A 14,216-nucleotide genomic window follows, 5' to 3' on the forward strand; every position below is an offset into this window, starting at 1 on the left:
ACTTTTTATTGTGAATATCGGTAGTGTTTACCCGTCGCACAGATAAAGTTTCGTGAGACCGTCTCACAAGAGACCTACTCTTATTTATTATAGCTATATTACATAATTTTGATTTTGTTTAATAATAATCAAAAAAATTAATCCAAAATAAGATTTAAAACCTTTAAAATCGACCATCGAAACCGCGCCATATCGAAATTTCATTATGTAATTTGTTATGCTATTTAATAAACGAAATATTTATCTTAAGTCGAAAATTTATTAATAATCCAGCCAAACCGTACATTCAACACCCCTTTTGTTCACCTACATAATAGAAGAATTAATTAAAATTCAAGATTTTGTTCCAAGGAAAAATTAATTTCGAACCAATGCTTGTCTTATTCATTAAATAAATAAATAAATAATAATAATAATAATGTTTAAATTAAAGAAATCTAAATGGGCCCAAGATTGATCCAGGTGGTCTGATGAGAGCAACATCTGAATCAGTGGGCCTACACGGATCTGAAACTGACCTCTCATATGCCCACACTCCCCTTGTGATTCAAATAACTCTATTCTTCTATTTAATTTACAATTATTATATATACTAACGAAGGAGACACACGCGAAATATGTGTAAAATAATACTTTGGGTTAATTCATAACAAAAAAATTTAATATATTTCCACGTTTATCTTATAAAAAAACAATTATTTTGATTAACTACAAATAATATAACTGATCGTAATAATTAAATATTTCAAAAAATTTTAAAAATAATTAAATATTTCAAAAAATTTTAAAAAATAAACCGAATTGCTGCTCCAAAGGGTGTCAAAACATCATTAAATGCATTGGGGAAAAAACATTGCAATAGAAATTAGATTGCAGATAACTGAGACCATTTAATTATTTGCCATATTCTCCGTGATAGAAGGTCCGTGGATTAATGTTCAAAAGCCCTGAATTTGAATTCTATCACTAATTTTTTTTTTTTTTAACGTTCGTGTGTGTACAGTCATTTTTTATAGCAAATTTTTTTATTAAAAATAAAAATTTTAATTAAAAAAAATAAAATTACATTTAAAATTGATTAATTTTTTTATTAGCATTTCGTGATTGCTTGTAATATAATATATAACAAATATAGCATGCTAATTGTAGTTATCAATCAAACTGCGGTTGTCTCAAAGTAGAAATTTAGTTGAATGATAAGTTGATTTGATCGTATATTTTTATTTCCTAATGAATAAATTGTTGATTTTACACGTAGAATTTTGATATGTTGCACATCCACGGATGATGTGATACTCACATATGGGATGTATAATTTTGATATGTCGGTTTCATTAGATTCATAGATGAGTGTCACCTTATCGATGTTCAAATAAGTATGCACGATGGATGGATATACAACATATCAAAACTCGTGAAGGGGGTATTCGCAATTATTTGAAAACATAAGCCGAAATATATATATTGATTGATTTCGTATTAATTTTATAAAAATAAAAAGATTAGACGAACAAAATCTTGGATACGCAATAGACTGTGAGAATAATTTGAAAAATCCTTAGATCGAATGGGAGCCTTAGAAACTGTCCTATGTGGCAACAATTAGATGAAACATTACGAATTATCCATAAATATTTTGTCTCGGTTTCAGAAGTTCATGTAAAATTAGAAGACGAAGACGAGAAGCATTGAATGTGTAATAATGGGGATTCCAGTGTATGGGTGGAAGTGGTCCAAATTGTTTGTCCAAATCAATTAAGATAACAATAAATGAGGTAACTTCCATATTTTATTTGGAGTTCAAACTTTAAGATGGTAGCTTCACGGCTAATTTATGCTACACACGTCTCGATCCATTAGATCATGTATGTTTCTCGTATTGTGATGGAAGTTTACCCATTAGATCATGTGTGTTTCTCGTATTGTGATGGAAGTTGACATCACGAGTTGAATATTTTCATCTCTCGGGAAAAGAATTTACTTGCAAGCGAGATCGAATTCAATAGACGCTTGTGGTTTCGTATTTACTAGGTCGACATATGATAATACTCTTGGTTAAATTATTCAAGTAAGGTCTTCGTGGAACCTTTTGATCACTAGAGTGAATTTGGTCGTTGCAAATTTGCAATATCTCGCACTTTGGACTCACTCCATTCGAACACTTTGCAACAAAATATTGAATGTTTGTTTGTTAAGATTAATATGCTTATTTATATGCTCGTGTTCACTTTTTTCCTGTGATGTTTATTACCACCACATAGAGTTTAGCTAGATTTCATTGTATATCTTGAATTCGGATTTATATTCGTGTGAATCCAGCCAATATATGTATTTTTCACTCAAATCAGTATGTACTACATAATATTTATTCATAATATACCAACAAAAACCGATACTTTCGCAATGACAAACAAAAATAATTTTCACGAGTCAAATACTTTTAACTCAAATGAACACATATTACATGATATTTTTGCCTAACATAACTAACAAAAATGATACTTTCATATTGGAAAATAATATTTCGGATAAAACAATATTTTTCACGAGCTGAGTCGGAGATCTATATCATAAAACTGACCCGTTGAATGATATCACATGAGTTTTTGCGACGCTGTATGAAATTCTATTTACCGATAAAAAAGATTATTTTTAGAAACTACCAATTCACAATCTCCATGTTTGCATGTAGGACCACATGGACTTAAGGCCCATACAATAAATAAACTGTGAAAGTTGGTTGAAATGTGTCTGGGGGTGGGTCGGGTCAGGGCTTCAGACAAAGATCTGGGTATCTATAGGACGTCTCCTCTTATATCAGGTGGGCCAATGCCAAAAAAAGTGAGTGTCACCATCACTTCAAACCTACCCTTTACTGGGGGTTGTAATGAGTCGAATAAAATTCTACTTGATGGATTGAATAATTTCCACTGTTTTAATTTATGAAAATGAGTTGGATTTCAACTCGAAAAATATGCGAAGTTAACTGACACTTTAACCGGGGATTTTTTTTTTTAAATCTTAGTCTCTTTTCATTTTTGTAAACAAGACAGAGATTTCTCGTACAATCAAATTGTCTCATGTGAACATCAAATGACCAGATCATGAAATTATTGGGTTTTCAAGTCTTGATCAAATCTTAGGACTTGCATCAGGTTCAAGTCGAGATTTGACTTTCACATAGCATCAAGCTGCAGCATTCAAATAAGACTCATGTGCTTTCAATATTGATACTCACGAGAAATTTAGGGTCCGATTCCAGCAATTGTCACTAGTCCAGATGCAAGTTTCAAAATTGTTCTGAGCCTGAAATCACGAATAAGACCGTTATAAAAGGGCCAGGAGGGTGTCCTAGCGTAGTCCCTCCGACGCTCAAGTCAGAGACTGAAGATATTGGTGGCGAGCAGCTAAAAGTGCTGCTGAAAAACAATATAGTAAATGAATGATTATACACTTAAATCTGATATTTATAGGAGAATACATGGGCCTGTTATGGACCTTCGGTTTGGGCGTGATCTTGTGAGGCTCATTTATGGGGTATCACAATATGACCATGATTCCATCGACCAAAATGAAATCCTTTTGGTGAAAGAAAATTGCAAAACAAGTTCCATTCTTTACAAGCCAAAGAAATTCCACGAGTGCGTGTAGAAGAAAATACTACGCAAATTGGAGGAAAGAAATTCATTTCCTGTCGACCACACCGATTTAATAATATTGCTTATATTTGAATTAAAACCGTTCGTGCCTGACAAGTTAATTAATCGCACTCCAGCTCCAGTCTACTGATTGAACACGGTACAAACTAAAATTAACCATATTCAGCACTTGACCTATAAGAAGGAGCGATGAAAGAAACAAGGACCCAAAGCCTTGAATGTGCCAATCGTGAATCGAGCAGAAACGAGATGGACGAGGGAAAAATGTTTCATTCATACGAGCAACTATGTATTAATCCATACATTCAGCTACTTGGGGAAGGCGCTCATATAAGCCAGGCAATATCACAATGATGCACTACAGGGAGGGGGCGAGGGAGGGAGACTCAAAATTTTGTAATAATTATACGACTCTAACTCATGCCTATGAGTTAGATGCCAGATTGGTAATCCAAGTATGTATATCACCCTCCACGCATATGTGCACCCAACTCGCCAAACTGCTCATCAGCTTCCACGGTGTCTGCAGACAAGCGAACTGCATCTAACTTCTGTTTCAGAACATCTATAGCATTGAAAACTAACTGAGAAGCTTTTATTGCGCCGGTAGACTCTACAGTGAAAATAAAACTATCTTCCTTGGCATGGATCTCCACTAGTCCTGGTTTCCCCATGGCTTCCGCTTTCTTGATCATCTCATCATCGTATGTATATGCCTCAGCATCATGAACATAAACCTGAAAGGTTAAAAAAAGCAAGTTAGAAAGTAGTTACAAGATGAGGCCCATTTTTTGAAAAATCGACAGGAAATCATAAACTTTAATCTATAAAAAAAGAGTATATCCTACATATACCTGTTGTAATCCTTCCCACAAAAAAAAAAAAACCCACTTATACATCCAGAGGCGGTTAAAAACTTGAACTGTAAAGTATTCCAAGCCTTATCTTCATGACAAACAATCATCTCCCTAAAAACCACTAAATTTTGCATGAGTTCAAGGTCAATTCCTCGACATAATTCCAACTAAACGTTTGTATCCCTGAGCCAACTTCTTGAGGTGGAATACTATCAACTGATTAAGTTATAATAGCGAAAGTACCATTAGTTTGTTTCTTATCCAAAAGAAAAATGAAAATCCATTGTGCAATCAAAAGGCAGTGTGCAAATCAGGACCTATCTTGAATAAAGTACACTTTGCTGCTCACACCTTCTGCAGTAAAAATATTTATATTATTCATAATATATTTGGAACATTAATGGTCATTTGCCACCGGTAGATCTTGAAGTTAAGCAACACGATGATGCTATTAGCTAAGACAACCAATTTATGCCATTTTACAGCACCACTAATAAAGAAGAAAATATATGAAATGGTTCAAAAACACCCATGGTGACATTATGACATAATTCCAATCCTAACAAGCTAACACGATGATGCTATTAGCTAAGACAACCAATTTATGCCATTTTACAGCACCACTAATAAAGAAGAAAATATATGAAATGGTTCAAAAACACCCATGGTGACATTATGACATAATTCCAATCCTAACAAGCTAATACGATCCATGAGTTACCTGCTGAGTCTGCGGATTAATACCGAACACTTTTGTAGGGCTACTTTCAATGAAATCCATTTTTTCCTCGAGGGTTAAGGTCTCCATCAACTCTTCATTGATATAAATATCAGGCTCATACATGAAAGTCACAGTTGCTGCAGGTGACCATTTAGCATGATCTTTACCAATTCCTTTACGAGCAATGGCTCTTAAAATCAGCTCCTGGCCACGACGAAGCTTCACAATAATGATTCCCCTAAACAAAGAGATAATCACATCGTTCATTTCTAGATAATTTTATGCAGCTAATTGTAGTCAAAAAACTAAATTACAGGCCAAAAATATTGATTGTTTTACTTATATATACAAATTCTAATTTAAACATATCTCAAATCAAGTATAGACCTAGACTACTATCTCATTTGAATGCTGCAAAACAAATTATACTTTAAAATGCACCATAAAACTCTGATGCAAATGTCTAGCTGAGTCAACTTGATCCTTCACTCCCTTCACTAATTTGACTTCAGGGAACAAATCTAGCAAATGCATAATCTTTCTTTTCTTTTTCCCATCATCAACCAAGTCAAAGCTTGATGTCTGACATATGGTACCACAATAGCATGGATAGCCAATATTCAATATATTAGAGGAAACTCGAGATTTTTCTTCCACGACAAAATACAAATTCACAAAAGTTTCTTAATAACCACAGCACAATTATCTCGACTCTCAAAAATCAACCACCACCAAAATTATATTACCACCGCCTGATTCTTATTCAAGGTAATAAGACCAAATGGATGTCCAAAATCAAATATTTCACAATCTCTATTTGCATATCAAGTATCAAAATATTAAAAGTAAGCTGCGAAGTCAAGTTAACTACTTCAGCCTCAATATCCTTCCACAACTAATTGTAACCTAACAGAATCACTCACTCCAATCATTCTCAAAATCATATATCCTTAAGCCAGAAGCCTCGTTATAATTCATCATGCACCAGCGACACTAAAATATCAGTTCTTACGAAAACTCTGCAAAATAAATGGAATCGCCTCAATTGCACTCTTAGGTTCTCAATGTTGAATCCTAAACAGCTCGTATTCCAATTATAACAATCAGTGAACTAAAAACCCCAAATCGCACAACAAACCCAACATGCAGGAACACTAGACACACTCAAAGTAAGAAAAACAAATACCTATTTTCTGAACTGTCAAATCCCGCGGAAGAATCCGAGAAATCAACAGGAACAACGGTGTGGTCAGAGCTAATAAGATCCTTAGAGGTCACATCAAGCGTCTGGTCGTTAATGCACTTGGCACGTAGATGAAACTCAACGGAACAGTACTCGCACTGCCCATCACCGTCGCAAGCATCGCAGTCTCGGGAGAAGCGCATAGCCATTGCCCGCTCGCTGGTGAGCGGAATCAGGCCTAAGGCGGTGGGAAATGAACTCGTCGTTCAGCACCGACGAATTCACCTCGATCTCCACCAGGTCGATGGCGATGGTCGGCACCTCCGCGATCATCACGCGCCGCAGCGCGTTGGCAATGCTGGCGTCAGTGTTGCGGAGCTCGAACTTCATGTAGTCATCTCTCACCGTACGAATCTTTATCTTTGGGAATCTCTGGTATGATACGCCATCCATTTTCGATCCCTCTTCTCTGAATTCTAGGGTTTTGGTCGAAATTAAACCCTCGTAAGAGTACAACATGTGTACTAGGGTTGTACCTTCGTATTGGGCCCGGGTTATACTAAGAGGTCCAATGTATATAGGAAAGTAAGGTTGAACCTTTTTAAAATTTCGATACTACAAAATTTTATTGATTATTAATTGATTAAAATACAAATAAATCTAAGGTGATTAATGAGTAAAAATATATTTTATTGATTACCTTTCATTTTTTTTGCAATTTTAATTAAATTTTTATCGAAGTGCTCATATGACACCGTACACGAGTATTATATCAACGTCAATTCACTTGTAATGTCGAAAAATAGTGGACTAATACTGAACTCTGATTCTATAAATAACAAAATCACAAAGTGTTAAATTTATACTTTCAAAATCGCAATTATTTCAATTTATGTATAGATAGATAGGAGGAACATTGAATTTTATTATTTGCATGGTAATTATACCTAATCTAAGCATGCCATAAGTGGCATTAATTGACAAGAAAATTTTAAAATTTATATTATGTAATCTACCTATTAAAATTTAATGTTTTTTTAAATTTTATAAAGTGGATGAGATATTATAGTTATGAGTATGTTATAAATTTACTAAAATAGATTTTATTTTAAAAAAAATTCTAAGTTGATATGAATAATTTAACACAAAAATTCATATAAGATCATACCACTGGTTAATTTTATGAAACAAATTTTCTACTCGATCCGATTTATGAAATTGTATTATTTTTTATGTCATTGACTCCAAATATGGACCGGATCGACATGTCTAACAAACATAAATCAGCAAGATCGTCTCACAAGAGAACTCCTCGTAATTTAATAAAATTCAATTGATATCACAAATCCAGACCACATAGAATCCCACGCTTTTCCACTCATTTTGTTTGACATGAACACATTACTAATGAATCATATTTTTATAATAATTATAACATTTAAATGTTCATTCAATTTTTAAGTTTTTGTTGGTAGTTGAGCAGGCATTTCGAGTTTGATGAAAGCGTGTTTTGAACTTTTCAACCCTTCGGTACAGGTTACGATTGCTTCGAGAGAGACAGTTGCCACCAACGGTTTTATTGAACTTTACTAGAAATATTTTTTTTTGTTATTATATTCTTAACGAAGACCATCGTTAAATAACCATTTCAATTAATCTTTCACAATAACTCATTAGATATCAGTTCATCTATTGATTTTGTGAGACAAATCTCCAATCAAAGATATAAAAACTCATACGCGAAATTTAAATGAAAAAACACTAACAACATGATATAAAAAATTAATTTAAATAAAATTATGTTTTATATCATAAGTTAATATGAATATACCCATCGCGTGCCAGAAACTCAATAGTAACAAATTAAATTTACAATCCAAAAAAATTGAAGCTATAAATCATTTAAAAAAAAAGTGTTTGATTGAGTTTGGTTGAAAAAGAGGTGGAAAAGTGAATCAACCTCCCACCAATTTAATGAACAAATAATCTCCAAGTCTTTCAACTCCCCAACGCTTAAAAACCTTCTTTCTTCGTCCATATCCCCAACTAATTTATTTATCACCGCCAATTTCAAAGTCAATTCCATTTTATTTTCACTATATATATATATATATAATGAAAGGAGATTTTTTGTATTAAATAAAACATAAAAACTCATATAAGACGGTCTCATGATTCACTTTTGTGAGACATATACAATATTTGAGTCACGCATGAATATTAATTTTTATGTCAAAAATATTAATTTTTTTTTGTAAATAAGAGTATGATTGACTTGTCTCATGAATAAAGATTCGTGATTTCATGGTTGTTAAGATTTCATTTATTAGGTCTTTCAACAGCATTTCGCGCCCGAACGAGGAACGTAGACCGGGGATTGTTAAGAAAAAAAATGTTTTTATTAAATAATTATTCTTAATTATTTAATATATGATGAATATATGTGAGATTTTTGAAAATGGGCTTTTATCGGATATTTTTACTCATCGAGTCATATTTTAACCGGTACGCAAAGTTTAACAAGTCGAGAGATTTTTTGAGGGTTCAGACATTATTTTCAAAAATATACCTTTATTCATTGTGTTTAATAATATAAAATAATACAGTGGTTTATGCACTTCAGATATTCACAACCTGATACCAAATTTAACAATAACCTCTTTCTCTTATATAAGGAGGACGACTAATAAAGTTGTCCATTTTTAGCAAAATCTGCTTGTTTTTTCATTGATCAATTTTATTCGATACTTGAGAATTTTTTAATTCTTGGTCGTTTAATCTTGTAATGAAAAAACATTCAGTGACATCAATAAAATTTACAATTTTTAACGTTAAAAAAAAGATTAATTTCATTTTGTTGGTAATTATTTTTTGAGTATAACCATTTTTTTTAAATATAAAAATACGAACAACATATTGATGATTATTGTTTCGATAATGTGTTTTTTTTTCAAAATAAAAATAATGATGTTTATAAATTTAATATAAGATGGATAACATAACAAAAAATAAGGAGCTCTGAATTGAGTTTATTCTCAACCTAAACTCTTATTTATATGGTATAATTAAATTAAATTAAACAATAAAAATACGTAAATATATTATCTTGACATGTTAGAAAACTAACTTTATAAGTATAATATTACAACTAATTTGATATGATTATGATATAGTAAAATATTTGTAATTTATATAAATAATGTGTGGATTTTTTAGATTTAAAAAGTGGACGAGTACATGGTAGTGGCAAAAACTTGTGTGAGACGGACTCACGGATCGTATTTTGTCAGACATATATCTTATTTGGATCATCCATGAAAAAATATTATTTTTTATGCTAAGAGTATTACTTTTTTTGTGGATATCGGTAGGGTTGACCCGTCTCACAGATAAAAATTCGTGAGACCGTTTCACAGAGACCTACTCTGTGGTAGTTATATGTAAGTTATAAATTTATTAAAAATATTAACTTATTTATTTTCTAAGTTTATATGATTTTTTTGTCAAATTCGATTGATGTCACAAAATTGAAATATATGGATCTCAGGTTTCCATATAGATTATAAATATACATATATATTTTTACATAGATCAAATTTTTTTGATAACTATATTGTTATATATGACTTAAAATATTATTTTGAAAGACAAGAATTCCACGAATATTATATAAAATTTGGTAAAAATTTGTGTGAAACGGTCTCAAGGGTTGTATTTTGTGAGATAAATACCTTATTTGGGTTATCAATGAAAAAAATATTACTTTTTATACAAAGAATATTAATTTTTATTGTGAATATCGATAGGGTTGACCCTGTTTCACATATTAAAATTCGTGAGACCGTCTCACAAAAGACCTAATCATAAAATTTATATAAATTTCGAAAGACCCTACTCATAAAATTTATTTAAATTTCTTGAATCGATCCAAAATCTTTGTAGCATAAATAACTGTAAATTTTAAAAGTGGAATTTGAAAGCTTTGATAGGGAAAGCATATTTATCCAATCGACGATTCAATAAATTATTATTTTTGGAAAATAAAAAATCCCAAGCTCAATTCAAAAGCAACTTCCATAACGGCACGAATCAAAATAGTTAATCCCCAACCGTCATATTTTTGAATCAATCATATTCCAGCTGTCCCCAACCGCCAACCTATTATCACCGGTTTCCGTGACGCTCCTTCTTTCCTACTTAACCGGTTCTTTCGGTCACCAAAATCCACCCTTTATATACCAGCCCTGCCAAATCAATCGAACCATAACTGGGTCTCTAGGGCTTTGCGAGACATACTATGGCCGCGGAGGACGGCGGCGACCGGATTAAAGGGCCGTGGAGTCCGGAGGAGGATGAGCTGTTGAAGAAGCTCGTGCAGCAGTATGGTGCCAGAAACTGGTCTTTGATAAGCAGATCGATTCCCGGGAGATCTGGGAAGTCTTGCCGTTTGCGGTGGTGCAATCAGCTGTGTCCCGGCGTGGAGCACCGCCCCTTCTCGGCGGAGGAGGACGAGATCATTCTGCAGGCGCATCCCAAGTTCGGGAACAAGTGGGCGACGATCGCTAGGTTGCTCAATGGGCGTACGGATAACGCGGTCAAGAACCACTGGAACTCGACTTTGAAACGGAGATGCGGCGGTGGAAAGGAGCGACCTGCGCAGGTATTGAGGCGATCTGACAGCGGAGATGTATCTGTGGCGATGAGTCCCCCGGTTTCCGACTATAGAGAAGCTGATGATGGAGGCGCTCCGATCGAATTAAATTTCTTATCTCAGGTGATTAAAAACGACTCATGGCGGCCGGCGGCGGGGGAATCAATGGTTGAGAATGAGGAAATTGGGGATGGTGAGCTAACTGAGCTGACTCTCTGTCTACCATGGACGGAGAGTTCATCTTCGAGGGAGAATATCAACGAGAAGGACTATTCGTCATCGCCGCAGACACAGGTCAAGCACCATCACAACTGCCGCCGCAGCGAGGTATCGGCGGAGGAGAAGAAAGAAACGCTGTCGTTTGGGCCAGATTTACTTGGAATTATGCAAGAACTGATCAGGACGGAGGTGAGAAATTACCTTTTCTGGCCTTGGTGAGATTGATGGTGGCGGAGGGCTTCGAAGTGCTGGGGTGAAACGAATCGGGATTAGTAAGCTTAATCATGATTAAATAATTTAATTTCTGATTAAAAATGTAATTATTTTTAGGAAAACCTGTTAATTTTGTTGCGAACAGTAAATTTGAGTTAAATTTCCATTCTTTTGCCATGCTGGGTTTTGGTCGAATGGAAAAAAATATTCTTGATACAACAGGAAATAAATATTAAAATAAAAAACAAAATTAAAATAAAATTTATTAAAACTTAGAACTACAATAGCAATTTTTTTTAAAAGTTAACTACGGAACTATGAAACCGAAATTATCTACCAGATTGACTTAATTAAAAAGATCTGATATGGTTAATTTGGTTCAGTTTTAATTAATTACTTTTTAAAAAGTTGAATAAATCAAAATAACCTGTTAAGCTTGTCAATACATATTGATCTATATTATGTTTCTTTTTGGTGGATTGAGTTTATCATAAAAAATGGTAAATCAGAGAAAAATCTCATATTCAAGTTTCAGATTATGATTTACTCTGTAGGATCTAAAATTTTAGTTTGAATTCCTCAATTTTGACAAAATGATCAAAAATATCTTTGATGTTATAAATGAGTCAAAAATGATATTAGAGCTGATGTAAAATTATTTAAAAGATACAATATTATTTTTATTGTGCATTTAAATGTTTGAGACTGAAGATTTTCTCAAAATTATGGATTTAAACATATGTTCGATATTGAATATTTATAAGATTTATTCTTATACTTTAGTCTATTTATAAGAAGAGCTAATCAAGGTAATACATCATCAACAAAAAGGAACACTTCAAAGTCCCTGAAGTAAACCTATTACTCAAAATAATAAGTTTTTAGTAGTAGTTATGGATTCACGTAAACTATACGAAAATCTTAGAGAGATCCAAAAGACGATACAAAATTATGACAATCAACTATATTATATACTACATAAAATCGAGAAAATACTTGTAAAACAAGACAAATTCTTGAACATTAAATGATATTCAAAGAAGAATTCAAACTCTAAAACGACAACCAAGTTCTAGTAAAAGAATCTCGGAAGGAATGTTACAATCATCTTTTGATACCGAACCCTTATTACACAAAAGAGGGAAGGCCAAGGTAATGCCAAAACATTTAACCGATGAAGAAAAAAGATCAATTTGATTCAAAACTATCTCAAGAAAGAAATTAAACCAATGACAACTATAGAAAAGATTGGTCCAGAAGATCTTCAAGATTTTGCTCAAGATCGTAGATTTGAAGGTAAATACAACATAAAGCGAACCTTCCTCAATAACTTGGTCATCTTCCCATGAACCAACAAGGGAAGTGTGGGATCTCATAATACAAATATGAAAGGACCCCAAGCAGACTTCTAAGTAGGTGGAGAAGCACATTCAATGTGAATAAGGTCAAGGAGAAGTCAAATTATCTTGCACCATACACCCTATGGGAAGTCTGTTTTAGAACCAATACATCTTTATGGGGTAATACTCAACCTTGATGTACTAGATTCAAAAATAGAGAAGATCTCGTAGATGACCGAGCATCGGCTATGAGAATTGCAGCAATCACACATGATCTCAACAAAGAGAGATTCATTAAACTTTTAAAAATAGGTCTGATGGGATTGGTTAAAATCGCCTTGGACATGACTTCGGCAGAAACCAAAGAGTCAATCTTAGCCGGACAATCTCTTAGTGAGATAATTGGGAGAACGACTACCCTATTTAAAGCACAATTTATATGGATAAACTATTTTTACAGTCAAGACATATAGAAGAAAAAAATATACTCAAGATCTGAGTCAGGAATAATTTGATGGATCATAATCAGAATATGACTAAAGACGAGGTGTTTTAATACGAAACTCATAAAGACTTGCCTTGGTTTTTTTTTTTCCAAACAACAATATCTCATAACATAACCCAAATGATCATGATGGAAAATCATAGTGTACAAAGATATCAAGGATTCTCCGTAGAATAAGTAGAAAAGTTCTTAGAAAATATTGGCCTAAGAAACAGAAATCATCATATAATCTATACATTTCTAGAAGAGAAAAGACAATCCCAAAGAACTTACTGGAAACCAGATGGAGATGCAATTAATTTCTTCCGAAGAAATTGAGGAATTGCAAAAACTTAAGATATAAGTAGCACGGACCATTTCCTGAATTCATATCGGAAGCAATCTAGATTATAATAAAAGCTATTTTAAAGAAGGAATAGATTCTCCTATTGACATTGTTATATGCGATAAAAGAACGGATAATCTTCAAGATTCAATAATGGGAACAATCTAAGGGAATCTATGCACATGAAAAACTGTAGGAGTAATTTACCCAAGAATTGACTACAACCTGGCAGAGCCTTAATATTACATCAAAACTTCAAAAGAAAATATGCTAATGAAAGATTGTAATAGACCATATTCTACTATCTATCAAATTTTACATGTTACATCTAATATACATCACTCAAAATTGTTTATTAGAAACGAGTTTATTGAAATACCAGAAATATTTGGAAAAGTTTCTCATGCAATTTATCCAGAAAGAATCGAATTTTCTTTAATACAAGAAACCAGTACAGATTCCAAGACAAACCGATTCTACAAAGAAATCAAAGCCTTATATTGAAATAAAAAAAACTATCTTTTCAAGGAGATAAAATAATAA

At 33.0% G+C, this 14,216-nt stretch overlaps 2 protein-coding genes across 2 annotated transcripts; one reads left to right on the top strand and one right to left on the bottom strand.

Annotated features, from left to right (window-relative positions):
* Positions 1–3,909: 3,909 nt before the first annotated feature.
* Positions 3,910–6,950, bottom strand: LOC142554096 (DNA-directed RNA polymerases II, IV and V subunit 3-like). The gene is given in 4 exon segments (XM_075664728.1): positions 3,910–4,396; positions 5,238–5,475; positions 6,424–6,662; positions 6,664–6,950. Coding segments are annotated over 4 exon segments (1,026 nt in total). The 5' UTR covers positions 6,940–6,950; the 3' UTR covers positions 3,910–4,123.
* A 3,720-nt stretch (positions 6,951–10,670) lies between these two features.
* On the top strand, positions 10,671–11,676 carry LOC142554097 (transcription factor MYB73-like). Its single transcript, XM_075664729.1, has one exon. It carries the CDS (start codon positions 10,718–10,720, stop codon positions 11,507–11,509), a length of 792 nt encoding a protein of 263 aa, XP_075520844.1. The 5' UTR covers positions 10,671–10,717; the 3' UTR covers positions 11,510–11,676.
* The last annotated feature ends 2,540 nt before the right edge of the window (positions 11,677–14,216 follow it).

Source organism: Primulina tabacum, chromosome 8 (assembly GCF_025594145.1).
Source record: "Primulina tabacum isolate GXHZ01 chromosome 8, ASM2559414v2, whole genome shotgun sequence".
NCBI lineage: Eukaryota > Viridiplantae > Streptophyta > Magnoliopsida > Lamiales > Gesneriaceae > Primulina > Primulina tabacum.

What these genes read in the sequence shown, in the direction of transcription:
- LOC142554097 (XM_075664729.1), top strand. Translation starts at nt 10,718, where the DNA reads ATGGCCGCGGAGGACGGCGGCGACCGGATTAAAGGGCCGTGGAGTCCG.